General features: G+C 40.5%; 1 protein-coding gene across 4 annotated transcripts in view; it reads right to left on the reverse strand.

Moving 5' to 3' along the window:
• CPPED1 (calcineurin like phosphoesterase domain containing 1) overlaps window positions 1-25671 on the reverse strand; it is a 91601-nt gene that overhangs the window by 57977 nt on the left and 7953 nt on the right. The window contains exons 1-2 of one of the 4 annotated variants that reach the window (XM_037910843.2): window positions 22299-22439; window positions 8134-8352 (exon numbers count right to left, since the gene is read on the reverse strand). In XM_037910843.2, the coding sequence (XP_037766771.1) occupies window positions 8134-8287 (154 nt within the window). In that variant the 5' untranslated portion in view covers window positions 8288-8352; window positions 22299-22439. The other 3 variants (XM_037910841.2, XM_037910844.2, XM_043523244.1) reach the window with 3 other exon arrangements.

Here is a 25671-nt window from a genome sequence, read left to right on the forward strand (position 1 = left end):
AGACAGAATACTGGGCTAGATGGACCTTTGGTCTGATCCAGTATGGCCATTCTTATACAAAATGTAATACTGAATAGTGATAAGTTTTAAAGAAAGTCAAACCGCTGAATTGGTAAAAGTCAGTGGCTAAACACCTGGAACCAGAGTTTGCTGAAGTGCTAAACCAGCTTTTGACAGGTGCAGAGACAACGCTGCAGGAAGACAGAATATTTTCTTTATTTCAGTTTATTCAACTACTTCAGTAATTAGTTCATTCAAAGTTAAAAAACAAATAAGGTATTGAAAGAGCAGGAAAGCTTGACTTCCAATCTATGAATAAAATCTAGGTGAGAGATCTACTAGTTTTAATATCCTGAAGGACAATGTCCTAGAGAGCTAGCAAACGGGAGTTTTGTGAGGTAGTTCTTCAGGTGAAGGAGGTGTGACTACATGACCCTTGGGGTGAGCTTGTTGTCTGTTGTTGTGTGCTTGCTTGCCATGTGACTACTTGATTGAAGTTTACATTGTAGTTTGTTTGGGGGGCTGTTTGTTAAGCATAGCAAGACTGAGAGCTTCCTAACAAGGCTCTAGTTTGCCATCCTTTGATCCCAAATCCCTTTAGGATTACAAGCGGGAAGGGCTAACTCAGAGAGGACAGAGGTTTAAAAAGCCAGCTCATAAGATAGCAAACAAGAGCAACAAACGGGAGTTTTGCAAGCAAGTTTAAGAGAGGAAGAATGAGAGCTAGATATACCTAATAAAGATTCTCTAAACTAAGACCAGTAACATTCCCCACCCCTCCCCAAACACACATACACACAAAACAAAACAAAAACCCCAACAGGAGTGAAAATAATGCAGGTCAAAGTCCAGCAGCAGAGCAAGGGCTATCCAGTTAAATGCACTGAATGCATCATATACAATTACCTGCCTTGTGGGCAGGTAGCATATCTCTGCGTTTGGTGCAAGCAGCTAATCTCCCTCAGAGACAGAGTATGGGCTCTTGAATTTGGAGTGACTGAACTGGAGGAGTTACAGGAGACAAAGTAGTACACAGATGAGACTTCCAGGGACACAGTCAGAGCGGCCCAGCTTTAGTCAGCCAGCTTCGGCGTTGCTGAGGAGAATGAAAGTCTCAGGGAAAGAAAAGATCAAGCTGGAGTGGAGTTGGGTTTTTAAGGCCTCAGAGAACCACATGGGGATTGGCCTACCAGGTGTGAAGATTACAGATCCCTTGAGACATCTAGGCCAGTGGTTCTCAACCTATTTATGCGGCCCACAAAGTGTTACCTGGGCCGCAGGTTGAGACCCACAATGCCCCCCACCAACTGCCCCCCCACAAACACCTACGCTCAGCGCCCTCCGCCCAGAGACCCCTCCACAAAGTTGAGCTCTCCACAGGAGCTGGGCATGGGGCAGGGACCTGCACCCCAGACCCTGCTGCGCAGGGACCCCCCCGAACTCCACCGTGTGAGATCTGGGGGCAGTCAGGACTGCCGGCAGCCCATGGCCTTTAGCACACGGTTGAGCTGGCCCGCAACTGTGTGCTAATTGGGCCACATGCGTCCTGCAGGTTGAGAATCGCTGATCTAGACAGACATATTGGCAGTACGGGAGAAGAGCCGGTGGTCGTGGTACACGTAGGTACCAATGACATAAGGAAAGGTAGGAGAGAGATCCTCGAGGCCAAATTTAGGTTGCCAGGTAAGAGTAAAGTCCAGGATCTCCATGGTAGCATTCTCTCAAATGCTTCCAGTTCCATGTACAGTGTCAGTTAGACAGAACTTCAGGGTCTCAGTGCATGGATGAGACAATGGTGTTCTGAGGAGGGATTCAGGTTTATTAGGATCTGGGACCTTTCCTTTTGGGAAAGGAGGAGCCTATACAGAAAGGATGGGCTCCATCTCAAGCAAAATGGTACTAGATTGCTGGCATGTAAAATGTAAAAAAGGGTGTAGAGAAGTTTTTTTTAAACTAAGGGTTGGGGGAAAGCCGACAAGTGCAGAGGAGCACACAGTTCAGACAGACACATCAATCAGAAGTAAAATCTTTATCATCCAGTAAATAAGAAATCAATAATAAAAAAGTTAAAATTTAGAATCTGAATAAAGGTAAGTGAAACTATATAATTGCTTAAATAAAAATATTTTCAGGTATAGCATACCCTCCTGGCTGGCAAAAAGAAACACCACATTTCGTATCAATGCTATGTTTAGTTGCACATCAGCATGGTTTAATGGTTACCAACCAATGAGAATCAATCTTTCTTTAGGAAAAGAACTGAAGTACAAATGCAAAACACAATTAAAATCAGTTATTTAATTCAAGGCTTCCTGATTGTTGATTTAAATCATGATTAAAATTGCTCAGATTTAAATAGCTTTGGTTTAAATCAGTCTACACTGAGGACCACATGTAATCAACAGTTGTCCAGTTCTCTCTCACCTTCACAGACACAAAATGTTAGGCTCCATAACTTCTGTAAGCATCTAGCAAATTGTCAACAGTATAATCCAAGTGAGTTTGGCCTGTATTCAGGAAAGTACTTAAGCACAGGCTTAAAGTCAAGCATGTGCTCAAGAGCTTCCCTGAATTGGATTTGTAACAGTAATATTCTTTAGACCACTGTGTACAACAGATGGCCCTCGTGAGCTACAATCATGTTGAGAAGAAAACATGCAACTGATTATAAGTTGAAAAACGTGTTCTTTGTGACCTGTGCTCAGAGATTTTTCAAAGGAAGTGTTTGAATCAGCTGTTTCACTACCAGAACCACTGCCTCCACAACCACCTCCTACCACTTCCCCTGTAGACCAAGGAGCACTCACATGAGTGAGATCACTCCTAGCATTTGCTGATCCCTTTCTTCAGTAGCTTCTCAGCAGCTCCCCAGCTGACCACTTGCTGCACTGCAGGGGAGAGATAAAAGTAACTTTGAGTGCTCCACTGCCTGCTTACTTGCCAGGCTGTTGGAGTCTCAGGGAGTGTAGGATAAGAGCTACATTCACTCTTCCTGAGCTTAAGGGTTCCCACAAAAAAGGATAGTTCCCAAACCCACCATGTCACCCAGGGGAGCCTGGGACGGTGGAAGAAGAGGAAAAGCTGAGACTCAACACCCAGTTATGGCTTCCTGACTCTCTTCCCCAGCCCAGATTAAGCAGCCAGAGGGGACATTAACTGGTGCTAATGGACAAAAGTCCACTAGGGACCATAGGTCATCCGAGGCTAGCAGAGTACAGTGCACTCCAGCCCCTGCACCAGGGTCAGGGGGAAAGAGAGAAAGATGAAGGAACCAGCTATGCTGTCTCTACATCCTCTGGGGCAGTGATACTCAGATGTCAGTGATTCAGGAGCCAAATTAGCGATCAACATTCCCCAAAGGAGTCACAGTAGTGTGAATTCATTGTTTCATTTACTATACATATATAATTATTCACATAGCAAAATGACTGACCAAGTATTATTTTACCAACTACAATTGGTTAATAACATAGTAAAAGCATCCTGATTGGTTGTTAATTAAATCACACTGTTTTAATACCACGTGCTGCAAAGCACCTCAGACACATTAACGAACCATTTGTGGCTCAGGAGCCTCAGTCTGAGTATCACTGCTCTGGGGAACTCCTCCACACTTGGAGAATTCCCTTTAGCAGACTGGCATTTGGTTTCTGCTTCCTTTACTAAGCAGTGCAAGTATTGACTGTGGCCCCTTAACCCTTTGTGAGGTTTCTTGGTTAACATTTTTGATATACCAAATTATGCTGACTTAATATACACATGGAAGTCTTCAGGAAAAAAAGTTTCCAATGATCACAATACATCTAGTTATAAATATCTAAGGAGCTTGTAGAAAAAGTTATTTTTAGAAACACCTTATACTGCAACAATATTTTGTAAAATTCTTGATTTAGTGCCACAATACTAGGTTAACTATTCTTGGTAACACTATTTCTCATTACATAATCAAGAGAAACTTTTCAAAATAATGTTCTGAGTATAAATCAGTTTTAATCAGCATCTATATACTGAGACATTGGCACTGATTACTTAGCTCCTTTAATGGCATGTGTAATGGATAACAAGTGTATTGCTTGATTGCTTCCTAGCTTGGCTGATCAGGATTCTATTCATCACTCCTAGCTGTTGGAATCCTGAGACTTCTTGGAGTCCCTGTTCAAAGGTCTTGACATCATTTCAACCAAAAATCTGCTGTGCTTTATAATTCAGTCATAGTCAAAGCTCTACATACTTCATGTGTTCCTCCTAGTTAAAAATGTATTTAAGATGGGTAGTTTTTTTATTATTATTATTTTTAACAGATTGAGATGGAAGTTAAACATAGAAAAATGTAAATACAATCCAAGAGAGCACAGATAATAATATGAAGTCAATGGATGCTAAAAATGTATTCAAACTTTAATCTGTCATTCTTAAGCAAAAACCATACTGGGAAAACAACTGCAGTACTCTTTGATTAACATTATTTTTGTCAGCTTAAGCGTAGTTTAAAACCACAACTGAACTAGAGAGCTCTTATCAATTTGATATATCAATTAGAAATAGTAATGGGCCAAATTCAGTACTGTCAGACTGAAATCAAGGATTGCCTCCTCTTACGCCTTTGGTGATTTATGTCCATTGAGAAAACTTTTTTTTAGCCTTTTCTCCCAATACATTATGGAACTAAAATGATTAAACAAATTGACACACAGATCACTAGAAAAACTCCACTGAGGAAAAGCATGAAATGAAGTCAGTACCACTTCACTACAAATGTATTAGTGTTGATCCAAATGATCTTGTGTTGAACAGTAATGAAAATAGTGAAATCAGAAAGTATTAAAAGGATAAGAAAAAAACCCAACAAAAATAGTATTCGACCCCAATACTGCAAACACTTTATGCATGTGAGTAACTTCACACACATGAGCAGTCCCAGGTCTGATCTACACTTAAGAGTTTAGGTCGACATAGCTAAGTTGCTTAGGGCTACGAAAAATCCACACCTTGACATTTTCACTGACATCACTACAGTTGCTTGTGGAGGTGATGTTCCTCACTGTTGGAAAAAACCCTTGAAGTTGATGTCGGCTGTGTCTACACTATGGGGTTATGTCAGCATAACTACGGTGCCATAGCTATGTGCGTATACTCCCCATTATATAGATATATCCCTGTTTTTTACTTTAAGCCTACGGTGGAAGTATCTGTTGGAATGAATTTTTAAAAAGTTAAGTTTTAAAACCTCTGATTATTGATTATTATACACTGCAGAAATGTGTTACTTGGAAGGAGGTAATTTTTTAAACATCAAAAAATTAACTATTCATAACAAAAAAAAAAATACTTAAATTCTCAAGCAGTTTGCCTTTTGCTCCTTAATGCTGGAGAAGGTTTTCCTACAACTTCACATTCTTGGCATAAAGTGAAAGCACTTACAGACCAATTCAAGTCTTCCTATGGTGATTTCCATAATCAGCTGCTGATTTAGCTTTACTTCAGTCTAATTAAGGCATCCCTGAATGACAAAAGAATGTCACTCTGATTTTTAATCGTGGTTAAAAAAATATTAAATCCCAAGCATAACAGGAGCCAATGGACATGTGACAGGGTATATTATTTTGTAATCTTGACCCAAACCATACGACTGCAGAAAAGAAACAAAACAGTGTGTTACAAGGACTCGTGTGTGTCAGAAGAGGAAGTTTGACAAAGAGTTTTACCAATTCTGTGGTAAAGTGGAACAAATGAAGCCATCTGAATCTTTAAGTGAGAAAGGGAACTCAGCATGTGATTGCACTACTTTCAAGTTTTCTTAGAAGCAAATGTTATTACAAGGAAATTAGAGAGGGTAATGTCAGATAAAATCTCTAATTCTAATGTCAGGAAATTGAAATTTTGGTGGAGAAAACACAGCAAATGAGTTGTTAAGGAACCAAGATCTTGATTCATTGCAAAATGCCTCTTAAAAAAAAAAAAAGAAATAAAATATCCATCAACCATCTGGACTTGTTTCCGCACACATTTTTCAAAACATTTTCAGTAAATGTTTCATTAGGACTTCTCTAGGATTTGGGTTTGTTTTCAAAATTTTCTTCTTTTACTTGATTTATTATTCCATTCATTTGGCCTTTTCATAGAATTTTTACTTAAGATTATTCCAAAAGCTTACTACAAATAAGTGAAAGAAAATGTTAAGAAAAAAATATAAGATCCCACCAAAAATTTCAGTTCCTCCAAGGCATCCATATTTTTATGTTCATTCATTTATGATTAGACCAGAATCCTTTTCTTTGTACTTTTCTAGAATATTTTTCTGATTGCGTTTCCATTCCACTTGCTGCTTCAAGCAAGTCTGAATGACCTTTTGGGCAAACATCCAAAGAATCCTGCACACGGTGTCTCTTAGCCAAAGAAGTATTTACTTTAGCATCTTTGTCTCTTTTCAGTTTAGACAGAAAGACAAATTACTGGCTATAAAATGTATTTATAAAAAGTGTCAGTAAATCGTTCGTATAAACTTAAACACATGTAAACAGCAATGTAAAGCAATGAAAGAGCTGTTCTAGTAGGAGCTACACTTTCCTTTAATAGACTATTTCCTTAACTCTCCATAAAGTGCCTAATAATCATGAAGCGGATGTGCAGAATATTGCTTCCTTGATTTAAGAAAAATGTTTACATTTTAAACAATGGATTGTTAGGATCAAAGCAAGATATACCTGTACTACCTATAGTTACTAGTTATCTTTACACCAGAAAGAAGAGATGAGACAAAGGTGAAAGGCCAATGAAACTGCTCTCTCCTGCTACTACTTGGAAATTGCAATAGGCTGCTGGCAAAATTTATACAATGCATAAGAAATACACTATACAGAACATAAGCATTCTTAGCTCTACAATCTGTTCAGTTTAACATTAATGTATTTTGTAATTGAGATGACTATTTGATAACAATTTGCCATACTCTGACAAATTTGTTTCTTACGTTTTACGATAAATCAGAGCCCTATGCTCATTAAAGATGCCGGACTGGTGATAGTCAGACCGCAGTGGTTCAGGAGTCAAATTAACGATCCACATTACCCAAAAGAGTCACAGTAGTGTGACTTCATTGTGTCATTTACTATAGTATTATATATTCATATTTAAACAGTGTGACAGGGGAAATATTTAGTTTTTTATACCTGTATATATTCTCACAGCAAAAATGACTGAGCAAGGATTATTATTTATTAACTACAATTGGGTAAGTAAAAAAAAAAAGTAATAGTAAAAGCATCCTGATTGGTTAATAACTTAGACAGGTTAATAATAAAATCACACAGCGTTTTAATATCACATGCTGCAGGAGACACATTAACGTGCCACTTGCAGTTTGCAAGACCCAGTCTGAGTATCGCTGTGCTAGACAGATAATACTGGTTGGAAAAGTCCACTATCCAACCCCCACCCCACCAAAAAGAAGTTTCCAGGGGTGACAGTGTACAAATTTCCACATTCTGTCCTGCCCGAACCTGATCTGTCTAGAGATGAGAGGATAGATCAGGGTCTATGCCGATTCAGTCCTTAGTCCCTCTGAAACTTTTAACAAGAGGGCTACTTATGACAGAACTGGTTATATGGACATGAGTCCTGAGTAGACAAAATTCTTTTCAGAGGCTTAAGAGCCTTTTTATGTTAATGACTTTCCGGAAATACCCATACAAGGTGAAATCCAACATATCAGTTTTATATTCAGTTACTGCATTATTTAATTTTGTGACTGGAAGTCCTCCAACAGTGCAGCAGACATATTATAGCTAGTTTCTGGAGTGTCCCCTGGCTAGAGTCCCTATACTGTTTATGAAAGTAATACTTTTGGTGAAAGAACTTTTACATATCCTCTTAAAATTTTTATTTCATTCTAACAGCAAATTTTCTCTAAGCCACAGGAAGAAGTTACTAACAGAGGCAGAGCTAGCACGCATGAATGGCACAGGAAGTCAACTGGAGAGGTCAGAATACTACTTCAAGTATGGGCTTAGAAGTACATATCCATGAGAACACAATACTATGCCTGACTGTAAAGCTAAGGTAATTATATATCACATCTAAAAATTAAAAAAAGAAAATGGGAATACGATTACCAGTGTACATTAACAGTCTTACCTGGCATACCATGTATGAGGTCACCACACAGTACAAAGAACTTGGGCTTGGGGTTTAACTGGTTAATGGCTTGCACAGCTTGCTCTGTTAATTTGATCTCCTCTCCCCATTCATCACCTCCATTGTCACAGTCACCAATTGCCCAGGCTTTCATCAGTCCAAACTGAGGATCCGCTCCTTGGATGAAGTAGAAAGGGGCTTTCCATTGACCTTCATCATCTTAAAGAAAAAAATGAAATATTAGTAAAATCTTAAAGAGAAAGGAAATTTTCCCTGTATTATCAACACGAAGGTGAAGAGTAACTTTCTTTAAATTCTTCAACAACAAAAAACTTCAAAAACAGACTCCAACGAGAAACTGCAGAACTGGAATTAATTTGCATACTGAACACCATCAAATTAGGCCTGAATAAAGACTGGGAGTCGATGGGGGGTCATTACACAAACTAAAAACTATTTCCCCATGCTAATTTTTCCCCCCTATTGTTACTCACATCTTCTTGTCAACTGTTTGAAATGTGCCATCCCGATTACCACTATAAACGTGATTTTTTTCACCTGCTGATAATAGCCCACTTTAATTGATTTGTCTCATTAGAGTTGGTAAGGCAACCCCCATCTTTTCATGTTTTGTGTGTGTGTGTGTGTGTGTGTGTGTGTGTGTGTGTGTGTGTGTGTGTGTGTGTGTGTGTGTGTGTGTGTGTGTGTGTGTGTGTGTGTGTCTTCCTACTGTATTTTCCACTCCATGCATCTGATGAAGTGGGTTTTAGCCCACGAAAGCTTATGCCCAAATAAATTTGTTAGTCTCTAAGATGCCACAAGTACTCCTCATTCTTTTTTCTTTAAATGAAGGCCACTTTAATACAGTAGGCACAATACTTTAATAGAGTAAGCACAAGCATAATATTTCCCTACTACAGATTAGAGCATTTTTATTTATTCTAATTATGCAATGCTGACACGTGGCTGTATGATGACTAGAGAAAAAGTGTACCAACAACAAAGCAAATGCTGCTTAAAACTGCAGGACTACAACATAGCTCAATAGCATGGAACATAAGAGATTCATTTTCAATTATTGCCTTTTTAATTAAATAAAAAATGCACACACCATTTTATGGTGTCAGGAGGAATATACACTTAAATTATTATGTTAAATGCTTTTTGCTCTTACCCTATTAGAGAAAGCTTGAAAAATTCACTTGCTAGTGCAAAGCTCTTGCTAGCTAGAGACACATCTCCTGTATAGGATACAGGACAGCAACCCAGTAGGAATCGCAGCATTCTTTCCTCATTCCCAGCAGCTCTGGGCTGGCCCATGCCAGCTGAATTGCTCTCATGAGGCTTGGGCAGGAACCTTCCTAGGCTCAGGCTGGGACCCTCGCTCCTCACTGGGTCCTAGAGCCTGCGCTTCCAGCCTGAGCCTGGAAGCTACACTGCAATTAAACAGCCCTGCAGCCTGAAGGCCAAGTCAGCTGGCACAGGCCAGCTCCAGGAGTCTAACTGTAGTGTAGACAAACTCATACGGTCAATTGGCAGTGAGGTCCAGGCACATAACCTCCCACCCCCACTTGAACTTTGGGCTGGTAGTTTTAATCCTCTGGCAATTTTTTTCAAGCCTGCTCTCATACATTTTAGTTGTACTATTTAGACTTACAAAAGGCTCTCCCCACTACCACAATATGGCATTATAGGGAGATCTCATATTACTATGACTGAACTGCTTTTCCTCCTCAAAATGCTACACAACATTTACTAGTATACCATAAAATATTATAAATAATTTAATTGCATTTTTAAATTAATATGGTATTTTGTGCAACAGTACCCATGTTTATTTTGTTTGTTTGTTTATTTGCTAGCTTCGGTCATTTACATTGGACCTCAAAGTGATTAGTGAGAATTAGAAGGGTCAAATGGAAACCTTAATTTAGGATGTTCATAATGGCTCCTGACTGAAGCCTAGAATAAAAATATACGAGCCTGGAGGCAAACTAAAATGTGTACAGCTTCCCTAAAACCCTGCTTAAGGCCAGAAACTTATGGAGGGGAAAGAACAGGATTTTTGTAGTTTCAGTTAATTTTTTGTACTTTTGTGCCTCAGATATCTCAGTAATGGGTACCACAAAAAAAACCTTAGATAATACAGATAGCAAAGCAGGCTAAGAAAAAATTTCTCATTACTCATCCATGAATAGCTAAGACCATATTCTGCTACAGATAAGAGAATGTGGGTGTCTTAACTTTTCTCTAAACTACAGTACAAACTTTTCAAAAGTATACTGTTGCTGCCCTGGATTGTCTAAAGACATTTCCTTGCATTCCAAGTGTTTGGTTTTGGACTACTGCAGCTGGGTTTCTCCTTTTTATGCTCTTCTTTAAGGTATGTCTGACTAGTCTTCACTAGAAGCGCTAGTCTACACTAGAAGCACTACGTGGTGCAGCTGCACTGAAGCTCTCCCGACACAGCGCTGTACACACCAGCGTTTGGGTCGGTGTAACTTATTTACATCCCTGAGCGACATAAGTTGTACCAACGTAACCTGTGGTGTAGACAAGCCCTTTGTCTTACCCCTTTTAGTTTTATCCTTGCTTTAATACATTTGAGGACTTCAGTAGCTCAGACATAGGTGAGAGGTTTCTCGCAGGAGTGGGTGGGTGAGTTTTGGTGGCCTGCGTTGTGCAGGAGGTCAGACTAGATGATCATAATGGTCCCTTCTGACCTTAATATCTATGAATATATGAATATCCACAATTAAAACATTCACTTGTAGCTGCCTGAAGTCCTGGAGCTTGTTTATTATACAAGTGGGTGGGTTTGTTTTTATTAAATTCATGATGAAAAACCCACACATTCTACCACTATAGTACTGCAGAACAAGGAGAACTGTATTTCCACCAGAACTCTCTCTAACCAGGGTTACCACAGTTCCAACTATTATGTTGTGTAACTGCAATAGTGGAATTAAAATATAATAAAAGGCTAGTGTAGAAACATGCTCAGCACCCCTGGAACTACAGATTCAAATGTTATTAAGGTCAGCTCAGAACTTCATCCTTCCATGGTAGCTACATTGATTTCTAGGCAACCTACAACAAGTCAGTTTTTTCAGATAAAAGACCTTAAAAATCAAAGACAAAAATTTCAAAAAAATAGGCTCAAACCCATATTTAGCCAACTAAATAAGTGGCTTGATTTGGGGATCCTTTAGGAGGAAACACTTAAAAAATAAATTGTTTAACAACATTGAAACTGAAACACAGACTGGGAAAAGTACCTGCTATTCTTAACGTACGCCATTCCACTTTCCTCTCATTCAACAGCAAAAGCAAGAGATGTCAGGATCAGTTCTAAGTTATTAACTGCTGCCATTAGACCCACATCCCTTTGCCAAACATAGTTCCTACATTACAATTAATTTAAAATGTAATTGCTAAATAAAACAATTTATAGTCTGCTAACGTCATCAATTCATATAGTCATCGTCCTCTCTTGTACATTAATAAGACCTCTAAATCTCACGTTTTACAGAGACTGAAAACCTTTAGCCATTAGTTTTTAAATCTGAAATGCAACCTTTCACATTTGCAAATTAGAAAACTCATTCAGACAGGTTTTTATTCAGAGAAGTGAAATGATCAATCAATCTATCTGTTTTCTATGGAACCCTTTTGGAACTGGTTGAATGACACAACATAATTTAGGTTTTTATTTCATGTGTCTTGCATGGAAAATGAGAAATACAACTGTCATAAAAATCAGTTTACGTGCTGCATCGAAGACCTTGTTTAGGCAGAGAAATCAAATTAGATTTTTTAAAGTGAAACGCTATAAAGAGGAGTTAAGGAAGCCTGCAACTCTAAGGGTTCTAACTCAGCAGACACGTTCTGTGACTTAGTAAGGAAAAGGAGGGTTTGAAACAGCTACTCAGTTTGGAGGAGTAGGAAGCTTTCCCAGGTCAGGCTCTCTGGTGCTGCTTGCTCCTGCTCAAAGTTTCTCCATTCTGCTACACAATGAAACCAGACCAAATTCCTCTCAGTTTTCACTGCTGCCAGTGAGAACCCTGTAGGCAGCTGTGCAACTGATAAGAATCAAGTCAGTTTCACTGCTGCTCTGGAAAGCTCTGAGCAACACAGGAGGCAAGCACTACAGGAGTATACAAAAGTGGAGTCTCTGGGAAAAGTAATCAGAAATGCCCATCCAGCAGCCCAGAGGAACAAGGAGAAAGTACTTCTCTTTTCCAGAAGCTAGAGAAGGCTGAAGGCTTCAATTTTATCAGACACATACTAAACAGAGGTTTACACAAAAATGAACCACGTGAACGGGGTCAAAGAAAGAATCCCAGCACCCACCCCTTTTTCAACAATTTGAGCTACAGAGTTGGCTCATCACCTGACAACAAGGACGTCTACTTTTTTCATACTAATTGGTCGCTGGCTAGTAAATTTAGTCCTCTACCTTATAGATGTCTGAAAGTTCCTATGACTTAAATTGTCATGTATTGTCATCAATTGACATGTATTGGTGTGAGTGGTGATATGGGGACAGAGAGACTGTTGGGATACATTAGAAAAGAGAAGTTCAGTATACAGAGAGATTCTAGGAGGAGAAGCGGCAGAAGAACTTATAATGGAGAAAGGGAAAAAGATATACGGGAATGCGAATAAACAGAGGAAGGAAAGGATTGCGAACAAACAGAGGAAAGAAACTGAAATGATGCAGCAAAAAAGAGTTACACCATCATCACCTATTATAAGAAAGAAAAAAGAAGAAGAAATTGAGTGAAGCCAGAAAGGAAAAGAAGATATATCACAACTAGATTCATAGATTCACAGACATTTAGGTCAGAAGGGACCATTATGATCATCTAGTCTGACCTCCTGCACAACGCAGGCCACAGAATTTCACCCACCACTCCTACAAAAAAAAAAAAACAACCTCACACCTATATCTGTCCTATTGAAGTCCTCAAATCATAGTTTAAAGACTTCAAGGAGCAGAGAATCCTCCAGCAAGTGACCCGTGCCCCATGCTACAGAGGAAGGTGAAGCTCTCTGATTAAGAGAGCTTTAAATTAGGAATTTGGGGGAGATGTCCACGTAATGTCCATGCCGGATTTTAGTATTGAGAGGGAAGAAAAAAAAAAGTAAGGAAGGATACAGCCGTGGGTAGGAGAATGGACATAAGGAGGAAGGGCAGTGTGGATACCAGTCTAATAGGTCATACTGGCTGTAGAATGTCTGTGCCTAATCAGGTATAGATTGTGAGTGAGGCCAAACAGCAAAAATTAAGATGTTTGTACACCAATGCAAGGAGCCTAGGTAACAAAATGGAGGAACTAGAGCTACTGGTGCAGGAAGTAAAATCAGATATTATAGGGATAACAGAAACATGGTGGAATAGTAGTCATGACTGGACTTCAGCTATTGAAGGGTATGTGCTGTTTAGGAAAGACAGAAATAAAGGTAAAGGTGGTGAAGTAGCATTGTATATCAAGGATGAGGTAGAATGTAAAGAAATAAGAAGCGATGGAATGGATATGACAGAGTCTGTCTGGGCAAAAATCACATTGGGGAAGAAAACTACTAGAGCCTCCCCTGTGATAGTACTTCAGGTGTGCTATCGACCGCCAGGATCCAATTTGGATATGGATAGAGCCCTCTTTAATGTTTTAATGAAGTAAATACTAATGGAAATTGTGTGATCATGGGAGACTTTAACTTCCCAGATATAGACTGGAGGACAAGTGCTAGTAATAATAATAATAGGGCTCAGATTTTCTTAGATGCAATAGCTGATGGATTCCTTCATCAAATAGTTGCTGAACTGACTAGAGGGGATGCCATTTTAGATTTGGTGAGTAGTGAGGACCTCATAGAAGAAATGGTTGTAGGGGACAACCTTGGTTCAAGTGATCATGAGCTAATTCAGTTCAAACCGAATGGAAGGATAAACAAAAATAAATCTGCGACTAGGGTTTTTGATTTCAAAAGGGCTGACTTTCAAAAATTAAGGAAATTAGTTAGGGAAGTGGATTGGACTGAAGAACTTATGGATCTAAAGGCAGAGGAGGCCTGGGATTACTTCAAGTAAAAGCTGCAGAAGCTACTGGAAGCCTGCATCCCAAGAAAGGGGAAAAAATTCATAGGCAGGAGTTGTAGACCAAGCATCTCAGAGAGGTGATTAAGAAAAAGCAGAAAGCATACAGGGAGTGGAAGATGGGAGGGATCAGCAAGGAAAGCTACCTTATTGAGGCCAGAATATGTAGGGATAAAGTGAGACAGGCTAAAAGTCAAGTAGAGTTGGACCTTGCAAAAGGAATTAAAACCAATAGTAAAAGGTTCTATAGCCATATAAATAAGAAGAAAACAAAGAAAGAAGAAGTGGGACCACTAAACACTGAGGATGGAGTGGAGGTTAAGGATAATCTAGGCATGGCCCAATATCTAAACAAATAGTTTGCCTCAGTCTTTAATAAGGCTAATGAGGATCTTAGGGATAATGGTAGCATGAAAAATCGGAATGAGGATATGGAGGTAGATATTACCATATCTGAGGTAGAAGCAAAACCTGAACAGCTTAATGGGACTAAATCGGGGAGCCTAGATAATCTTCATTCAAGAATATTGAAGGAATTGGCACATGAAATTGCAAGCCCATTAGCAAGAATTTTTAATGAATCTGTAAACTCAGGGGTTCTACCGTATGACTAGAGAATTGCTAACAGTTCCTATTTTTAAGAAAGGGGGGTGGGGAAGTGATCCGGGTAACTACAGGCCTGTTAGTTTGACATCTGTAGTATGCAAGGTCTTGGAAAAGGTTTTGAAGGAGAAAGTAGTTAAGGACATTGAGGTAAATGGGACAAAATACATGGTTTTACAAAAGGTAGATCGTGCCAAACCAACCTGGTGATCTCCTTCTTTGAGAAAGGAACAGATGTTTTAGACAAAGGAAACGCAGTGAATCTAATTTACCTAGATTTCAGTAAGGCGTTTGATACGGTGCCACACGGGGAATTAGTTAAATTGGAAAAGAAAGGGATCAATATGAAAATTGAAAGGTGGATAAGGAATTGGTTAAAAGGGAGACTATAGCGGGTCATACTGAAAGATGAACTGTCAGACTGGAGGGAGGTTACCAGTGGAGTTCCTCAGGGATTGGTTTTGGGACCAATCTTTTTATTACTAACCTCGGCACAAAAAGTGGGAGTGTGCTAATAAACTTTGCGGATGATACAAAGCTGGGAGGTATTGCCAATTTAGAGAAGGACCGGGATATCATTCAGGAAGATCTGGATGACCTTGTAAACTGGAGTAATAGTAATAGGATGAAATTTAATAGTGAGAAGTGCAAGGTCATGCATTTAGGGATTAACAACAAGAATTTTAGTTATAAGCTGGGGATGCATCAATTAGAAGTAACGGAGGAGGAGAAGGACCTTGGAGTATTGGTTGACCACAGGATGACTATGAGCCGCCAATGTGATATGGCTATGAAAAAAGCTAATGTCTTGGGATGCATCAGGAGAGGTATTTCCAGTAGAGATAAGGAGGTGTTAGTACTGTTATACAAGGCACTGGTGAGACTTCATCTGGAATACTGTGTGCAGTTCTGGTCTCCCATGTTTAAGAAGGATGAATTCAAACTGGAACAGGTACAGAGAAGGGCTACTAGAATGATCTGTGGAATGGAAAACCTGCCTTATGAAAGGAGACTCAAGGAGCTTGGCTTGTTTAGCCTAACCAAAAGAAGGTTGAGGGGAGATATGATTGCTCTCTATAAATATATCAGAGGGATAAATACCAGAGAGGGAGAGGAATTATTTAAGCTCAGTACCAATGTGGACACAAGAACAAATGGATATAAAATGGCCATCGGGAAGTTTAGACTTGAAATTAGATGAAGGTTTCCAACCATCAGAGGAGTGAAGTTCTGGAATAACCTTCCAAGGGAAGCAGTGGGGGCAAAAGACCTATCTGGCTTCAAGATTAAACTCGATAAGTTTATGGAGGAGATGGTATGATGGGATAACATGATTTTGGCAATTAATTGATCTTTAACTATTCGTGGTAAATAGGCCCAATTGTTATACCAATAAAATAAAAACCAGCAGGATCTTATTAAAGGGGAAAAGGCAAAATGCCACGTTTATTGTGAATACAAAAAGACTCATAGTAAGCAGTTAGTTATAGCTATAACATTCCATTCAATTTCATATTTATTCATACACACACACACACAGGTTCTGCAAGGTTGTTATCATAGTTACCAGCCTTAGAGTTGCTCATGCCAAGCCACTGGCCAGGTGGCCTGGACATTAGGAGGGAGCAGGGCCTTGTCAGATGCTCATCTGATGCTCCTGGAAGTTGGTTTGCAGAATCAGACCCCAAAGTTCTCACTTTCTAGAGTCCATTTTTATAGGAATTTCTTCCTATGCCAGTCTATGTGAATTGCTTCATCATGCTGTTGCTGAATCAATCAGCAGATGGCACATTCCTGACAGCTCCGTGCTGCCAGATGTTATCTTGTTCTTTGGTTCTCCCATTCTTGAGGCTGTTGGGTGGATTCCAGTCTGCCCTCCGGGGGTCCTCTGGTTATTTCCACTTGACGCCTTCTTCAGCCATTGGACACTAGATTCTTGGGCTGGCACCTCCCTGATCATTCAGTTATTATCCACACCAAGCATCCATCCACATATATCCTCTATCTCTATTTTAATCACAATTGTTAACAAAGTGAGATGAATACAACAAAAGGGCGGGGAGTCTCTGTGTGCTGTTTCTGTTGTTACAGAGTATTGCTTTGAGTCTCTCTGTGTGTGAGTAGTTGTTGTTACAAAGAATTGCTTTGAGAACAGACTCTGTCTTAGAATGTACTAACACAACTAGCAGCTTGCAAGTTTCACACATAGAGGGAGAGAAACAGTACCAAACACCAAGAAACCTCTTAATTAGTAATACCCTGGAATTTAAACTATGGGGAATCAAACTCATTTGTGATTTTAATACAGAACTTCTTTAATATGATCCAACACAATGGCCTGTGATGGGATGTTAGATGGGGTGGAATCTGAGTTACTACAGAGAACTCTTTCCTGGGTATCTGACTGGTGAATCTTGCCCACATGCTCACGGTTCAGCTGATTGCCATATTTTGGGTTGGGAAGGAATTTTCCTCCAGGGCAGATTGGAAGAGGCCCTGGGGGTTTTCGCCTTCCTCTGTAGCATGGGGCACAGGTCACTTGCTGGAGGATTCTCTGCATCTTAAAGTCTTTAAACCATGATTTGAGGACTTCAATAGCTCAAACATAGGTGAGAGGTTTATTGCAGGAGTGGGTGGGTGAGATTCTGTGGCCTGCATTGTGCAGGAGGTCAGAGTAGATGATCATAATCGTCCCTTCTGACCTTAATATCTATGAGTTGTAATAAACAGGGATGGGCAAACAGTATTTGGTTACTGTGTGGTTTGATTAATTTTCATGGCATTGTTGAATAATTTAGTAAATAGCTATATGTTTGTGGTATTAGTTCAGCTACACAGTACACAACAATGAAGATCAGTACATAATATATTCAAACACTTTTTTCTGCTATTTGGTCAATCCAAGTAGTAAGTTTCTTTTTCCAAAAAAGAAATAGGGCTAATTTACACAGAGCTCCACCGGTTTACTAATTCTTAATTAATACTGGGTGCAATTATAAACCAATTTGGTTACACTAAATGCAAAAGGCTGTATTTTGGTTTAAGACAGCCTTATTATAGTGTAGTTTAAATTGATTAGGAACACATTTAAAATAATCCAAGATAAACCACTCTTCACACACAGTTTGCACCAGTTTAGTGTAACCCTCTGAAAAACCCTGTGTGAAGAAAGATTCTTCATAAATCAAATGTTCATGGACAATACTACAATTAAATACTGTATAGCAGTTTTGTTCCTTCAAAACTGCACCAGGCAATGGCTTTTTTGAGAGTGCACAGGTATCTCTAGCAGTTGTTTTAGTCCTCAATGCTAGTGGAGGTCAGGTACCTTTGTCATGCCCCTTTGGGTAGGTTATAGAATTACATAAACACAAGGGTTATTCAAAGGGAGAGCATCAAATGACTAGAGATTCCACATTAGTGAGCACTCTTTCCATCTTAGTTGATCATCATATAATTTAGCAGAGTCCAGAGAATTAAAAACTGGCTCTCCATCTCCATGGTGGCTGTAATGCTCCAGTCTCAAATAAGGCCAGTGTCTGAACAATGTACTGAAACATCACTAATTCCCACATGTAGTCACGAGAAACAGATATAATAGCTTCTCCACAAACATGTGCCAGGTGCAGCCAAAAAAAAAAAAAAAAAGTGTAAAAGTTTTGAACTGAGTTTTAATCAATAAGGAGGAGGATAAAGTTTTGTTTCTGGAAGCTAGATTATTCTTAGTGTTCCATGTTTTCAGTTTTTACCTATTTTCACCAATAAATTACCAGGATTTTTTTTTAAAATTAAAGGAGTTCAGTTTTAACTGATTTACACCAGTTTAATCAATCCACTCAATATTTTTTCGGGTACTTATTTTTGTTAAACACCAATGCTTTAAGTGATTGCTGTGTCCTGCAGCTCTGAGACTGAAACAGTTTCTCAATGTAAAACACTGATGGAAGTCAGGAAAAAAAAAAACAAAAAACCCCAATGTTAATATTGCTCACAAGGAGACGCTTCCCACCTATTTCTTCGCACCCATTTACTGCGGTGCTGAATGTAAATCAATCAATCCTCCACAGATAAAGATAAGGAAAATGTGGGACAAAAATGCAAATCTGTGCCTGAATACCAACAAGAAAATCTGTGCTTAGAAATTTTCAAGAAAAGTAAAGACTGGAGTGAAGAGGATGCACTGCGCTGCAATTACTGCAGCACTGAGGTCCATGCTCGTGCTGACAGAATAAAGAAGCAAGTCGAAAGCAAGCAACATTTCTTCTTAAAGAAAAGAGTGAGCTTTGGGATGAGCACTCAGTATCAGGAGCTTATCAGGGTTTTAATGAAAGAGCGGACACAGTAGGATTGTGTCAGTGAAGTTGTGCGTGCTTTTTGTTTTGCCAGACTACCACTGTTAATTGCAGAGGAGCCTATTGATGAATTTGTGCAACTTATAAATATCTGAAAGAAAATTATGCTTTAGTATCTAAACTGATGGAATGAACGGATGGAACTGTGGCGTCTAGTCTGATTTTTGACAAGTCTCCTGATGCTTTGGACCGTCCAATTCTTGGCCTTTTATTTTTTTATTTCAAAGGGAATTATTTTGTGCTGATGTGACCCTCATTCCCTCTGCTGACCCAGTTTTGTCGACACAGCAGTAACTGACATGTTTGAGATGTACCAACTAACTTGGTAAAATGTGGCCACAACTAACACATATTTGGCTTCCTACATGGCTAAGTTTGCACAGGAAATTAAACTTAATCAGAAACCAGAGTTGCTACATATTACCTGTCCTGCTCATCAGATTAACATTGTGCTGTCAGCAGCTACTGCTACAGAAGAAATGAAAGATGTGAAATCTTGCATCATTAGATTTTGGGCCATTTTCAAGCATGCGAACAAGTTGAAGGCTTTGTTTTACACAGTGCAAGACAAGTGCAGAGGCTGATGGTTCGGGGGCTCAGTGGTACCACAGTTCCAGGTGGCACCTCAGGGGAACCCGTGACAACCGTACCATGCCATCAACTTCTGTGATGCTGCTGGCAGTAGCTCCGCCTTCAGAGCTGGGCTCCCTGCCAGGAGCCACTGCTCTCCAGCTGCCCAGCTCGGAAGGCAGTGCCGCCAGCAGCAGCAGCGCTGAAGTAAGGGTAGTAGTACCGCGACCCACCCCCGCCCACACACCCCATTTCTTTTTGGGTCAAGATCCCTACAATTACAACACCATGAAATTTCAGATTTAAATAGATGAAAGCTACAATTTTTAAAATCCTACAACCATGAAATTGACCAAAGTGAATGGTGAATTTGGTAGGGCCTTAGCTATGGCATTAGGTAAGTATGATCACATTTTTAAACTACACTATAAAATTCCAAAAAAATTGTTTACGCTACACTGTATTGAACAAACCAAGCATTTAAAAATGTGTGATTTCTTTGGAAAAAATTAGCTGTCTAAACTATAGAGGGCTAAGCAGCTTAGCTGAAACACTGCAACTGTTCTAAACAATGAGGAATTTGGGGACACAATTTCATGTGTGTAGAGGGAATTTGGAGGAAAATGTGTATAAAACAAAAAACAAAAAAACCCCACAGCCTAAAGTCAATATGGATCCATTTACAACGAACAGTGTGAAAGCGGAGTACCCAAAAAATTCTGAGATAGAATGCAGAAGGAGTGGATTAGCAAAAGAAACAATAAGAAAAGGAAATGAGGCCAATGGTTAGTGTTTTCATGTTTTTTGAAGAAATATTGTGCCAAAATAACATTATAGGTTAGAGGCATCTCAAAGTAGTTGAGAGATTCGTGAACAGAACAATGTCTGTGGAACAGATTAACAAGGACATTTGGGAACCCTAGCCCAAAATGTGAACAAATATTTTTCATTTTCAGATGGAAGAATCTTGGACCTATGGAGCCTGGGATCTGCATTTTCCAGCACTTTACTCATTATTTAAACATTTCTTCCATTGAACTTCAGCCTCTTTCAAAAAAACAGAGTAAGTCTGGAACAAGGAAACATCACAGCTAGAGATGGCAGACAAACACTGAACACAAGTTTGTAAGTCCAAATCAATACTGGTTTCAAAGAAGATTTTATTGGCAGTATTTATTTGAAGAATACCAAGTTACCAGATGATATGAGGCAGAAAGAAAACACTTGTAACATCCGATGAAGTGAGCTGTAGCTCACGAAAGCTTATGCTCAAATAAATTTGTTAGTCTCTAAGGTGCCACAAGTCCTCCTGTTCTTTTTGCGAATACAGACTAACACACAAAAAGAAAATGAGTACTTGTGGCACCTTAGAAACTAACCAATTTATTTGAGCATAACCTTTCGTGAGCTACAGCTCACTTCATCCGATGCATAAAGTGAAAAATGCAGTGAGGATGTTTTATACACAAAGACCATGAAAAAATGGGTGTTTATCACTTCAAAAGGTTTTCTTCCCCCCCCCCCCCCTTTCCTGCTGGTAATAGCTTATCTAAAGTGATCACTGCTACTCTGAAAAGAATTAAGCGTTACTAGGAGGTGGTATGAATGGGCCAGGGGCAGTCAATATTCTCAAACGCATCAGCCATGAACTACCGTGGGAGGCAGCTTACTAGACTTAGTGGCCAACTTTATTTCACATTTGCTATTATGGATTGGTGTTTGTGTCTTCCAGAGTTATTCACTCGGGGTGGGGGCACCGCAGCAAGTGCAGCAGGGCCGTGGGAACTGAAGAGTCATCTGACAGAAAAGGGTACTGGTGGCTGATCGTTCACAGCTGTAGGACACCTCAGCGCGGCGGGCGGGAGTGTACGTGGAGCGCCCCCAGCCACAGCTGCCCACAGCTCCCTCCTGCGGGGCTGTGGCGGGCGGGGGCTGCCTGGTACCCCTCCACCATGGCCCCACAGCCACGGCGCGACCGAACCGCCGCGGTTCACAGCCGCAACCTTCCGCCGCTCGGCGGCCCCGTTTCCCGGCGGCCAGCCCGCCTGCACGCTCTCCAGGACCCTCACCCCCGCCCCTGGCTCCCCCAGCCCCCCGCCAGGCGGGGCCTGCGCACCGCCCGTTCCGTTCCCCCCAAAGCCTGGTAGCGCACCGGCGACAAGAGCCCGGCTGAAACCCGCGCGCGCCGCACCAACGTTCCGCCGGGTGCCGAGCCCCAGCCGCCTCCCTTCCCCGTGCTGGGCCGGGTGGCCGCGTACCTTCACGAAAGGCGCTCAGCGTCCTGCCCCGGGCTCTCGGAAACACGTCCCGCTCCTCGGCCATAGCGTCCGCCTAACTGCGGCTGCGGCCGTGTCCCGAAACGCCAGGTGGCTGCTCCGCTGCAGGCTCGGGAAACCCGCGATCCAGCGCTGGGGCCGGGCCGGCTAGGAGGGGAGGCGACGCCACCGCACGAGGGGCGGGGCCCGAAGGGAGCGCGGGACGGTGCGGGAGCGGGGTCAGCCACGGGGGAAGCAAAGGGGAGACAGCGGGACGGGCCCTACCTGGCTCGGGCAGTTTTGACCTTCGCTCGGGCGTTTCCAGCGCCGTGTCACGGCACCGAGTGAAAACACCCCGCGCCCTGAGCTGACCTCACCACTGCCAACTTTTGCACTGAGGCAGCCGGAGCGCGGGCCTGCCGTGCCCGTGCCCAGGTGGATGGCTCGTGTGTGAAAGCCAAAGCGTGGGCCCGTGAGACAGGAACTGAATCTGCCCCCACTGTCGTCTGTTTTTAAATTAAAATATAAAGGGATCTGAAGTTTCTGTGATTCAACTGTCTCCTTATTTGTGAAACATAGTGAATCGGTTTCTCCCTGAAAGCACCGGCAGGCAACGTAACAACAATCCCCTCAGGCTTATGCTTGCTTTACAACTGGTTTTCAGTTCAGTTCACAGTTCCCTTTTCTCCTACCATTTTTTTATTCAAGATGTTATGCAGCTCTACAAAGCATCTGTTTAAATTCTTTTTGTTTTTAAAACCAAAGGCACAACCTCTCTCACTCTGACCCCCATATCCACCTGGTGCGCCCACTGACCCCTTTCCAGGATCCGAGTCCTCTGAGGAGTCTTGCTTGTAATGAGGCCATCTTAGAGGCCTTAGAAATTGTACAGCACAGTAGACAGCAGCCCCAGTCAGCATTGCCTCATTTTGCTTTGAGCTCAGCAGCAGATTAAGTAGTCACACAAAGACTGGGAGGGAGGAGGAGTTCTTTCTGTATGTGCTGTGTCCAAACTGCTGGTAGGTACTGTATACACACCCAGTCAGACATTACCTGCCCTGAAGAGCTTTAGAACATAAATAGACAAGACAGACAAAAGTTGGGAAGGGAAACAAAAGTACAGAAAGGAGAAGTGACTTGTTCAAGGTTATCTAGCAGGATAGCAGTAGAGATAGGAATAGAATCCAGGCCCAGTGCCATATATAGTAGACTACACACTACAGCAGTGGCTCCCAACCTTTCCGGAGTCCAGACTACTGTACCCCTTTGAGGAGGCTGATTTGTCTTGTGTACCCTCCTCCCCAAGTTTCACCTCTCAAAAACTAGTTGCTTATAAAATCAGACAAAAAAATACAAAGCGTCACAGCATACACTTACTGAAAAATTGCTTACTTTTTCATTTTTACCATATAATTATAAAATAAATCAACTGCAATATAAATATTGTACTTACATTTCAAGTATAACAAGTCAATGTCTGTATGAAGTTTTAGTTTGTACTGACTTCCTTAGTGCTTTTTATGTAACCAGTTGTAAAACTAGACAAATATCTAGATAAGCTGAAGTACTCCCTGGAAGACCTCTGCATATCCCCAAGGGTACATGTACCCCAGGTTGAGAACCCCTGCTCTACAGTATGGATTCTTAACCATTAGAAAGTTGTGGAAAATTCAGTTGCTAATCTTTCCAATATTAATTGCTGCAATTTAAGGTATAGTTCTATGCACTCCTGAGAGATTTATTTAAATCTAATACAAGTAATTAATTTTTAAATTCATCACCTTCTGATGAACAGTAGTTCAAAAATGTATTGAAAGAAAGCTACTTGCCTACTCTCAGTGAAGGAAGAAATCATATTGCAAGTATGGAGGAATGCTAAAGGTGAAAAGAACAGGGAGGTCTAGACCTAGGAATTAAAATTACAAAACAGAGATCCACATTTGAAGCTAAACCCATTTTAATTTTATACATAGTCATTTTAGTCTATGTGCCATCTGGAATTCAGAGAATCCAGTGAATGCTGGGGGTGTAAACAACACACATAGGATTATCAACATCTGTTTCTGATGTGTCCTGATATATACAAGTCCTTGAGGGAAGAGTTAGACAAAATAAGGGAAATAAAACTTGATATAGAAAGGACCACCTCTTTGTGTCTGTTAAAGGGACAATATGGATTTAGAAGGATTAGCTAAATAAGGAATATAATCTGATTTTAAAACTATACTATTCAAAACACTATAAACTTGCAGCAACCCTACAATAAGAAAATGGATTACAGCCCTATCAGTTATAACTAGGGGCCTACTTAGATCATGATTTCACAGGAATGTGAGATATGGGATCATTCACAAAGTTAACCTTCAAAATAAAAATATGTATTAGTCATAAGATGTTGCAAAACTTGTGATTGCCACAATGCAGAAAACAGTTGTCTATAATCATTCAATATCATTCCAATCATCATAGTGGATAATTGATTGTGTCTTGTCAAGTTGCATGATGTAGACTAAAGTGAGCACAGCAGTCATTACAGTAGATTGTTCATTGAGAATGTGTCAACATTTATGACGATAAGTGAGCACAAGCAGATTGAGTGAAAGGATTGTTGTTGCATATAAAGATGGCTGACAGATAAAAAAAAAGCAAAGAACATTTCAGCTTTGGTTTGTGTAAAGCAGTACCCGCGGAGAACCTTACATGTAGTAAGGTTCAGGTGGTAAATTGTTTTGTTCATCTTGCAGTGAGACTCTGGATTTGTTTGGAAAAAACATAATTGATTGCCATTTTGAGTCTGAATTGCATAATAAAAAGCACGTATAGAGACAAGTCAGAACAAAAAAAAAGCAACAGTGTTCACAAAGTTTAAAAGAATGACTGAAAGTAGCCTGGAAAAAAAAAAGACACTACATTGGAGCTAGTGGAGGCTTTTGAGGCTGCTAACGTAACTTATGGGGGAAAAAAGATGGATAATCCAAAACTAAGGGAATACTTCAGAAAGCATGTAACAAAGGCTGGCAGTTCCAGTGTGCAGACAAAGGTCACCAAGATTATCTAACAGAAGTAACTGTGAAGCGCCTTCAGTTTACAAAATCTGTGCTGGCAGAATATGATTCCATTTCAATTGTTGCTGATGAAGCAACAGATGCATAGGATAAGTACATACTCCACATTTTATTCACACCTGACAGCTGGAAAGACAACTGTATGCCATTTTCCTAATGGAGCCTGTTCAGCTCAAGTCAGTACATTTTTCAGCTGTATCACAAGCTATAGTAAAGGCTGGTGTAAACTAAGGGTTAGATTTCAACAAGGTCTCAGCATTTCTCTGATAACATAATGTACATGTACAAAGCTCTCTCTGGTGTACTACAAGGAATGATGCCCAATGCAATTCACGTTACCTGTAATGCACACATTCTTTCAATGTCCAGTGATATCTGGCATACATATTTTCCTGTTTCTTTTTTTTAAAGACTATTCAAGCATCGTCCAAGCCGTAAACTACAATTCAAGGAGTCCATGTGGCTAATCAAAGTGGTAACCAAGCAGTGTCGCTTCCACCTGAACCAGAGATTACAAGATGGAATTCATGGTTTAATGCAGTTGCTTACCATGCAAGGAATATTAAATACTACCAACAATTTGTGGTTGAAGA

Source organism: Chelonia mydas, chromosome 10 (assembly GCF_015237465.2).
Source record: "Chelonia mydas isolate rCheMyd1 chromosome 10, rCheMyd1.pri.v2, whole genome shotgun sequence".
Taxonomy (NCBI): domain Eukaryota; kingdom Metazoa; phylum Chordata; order Testudines; family Cheloniidae; genus Chelonia; species Chelonia mydas.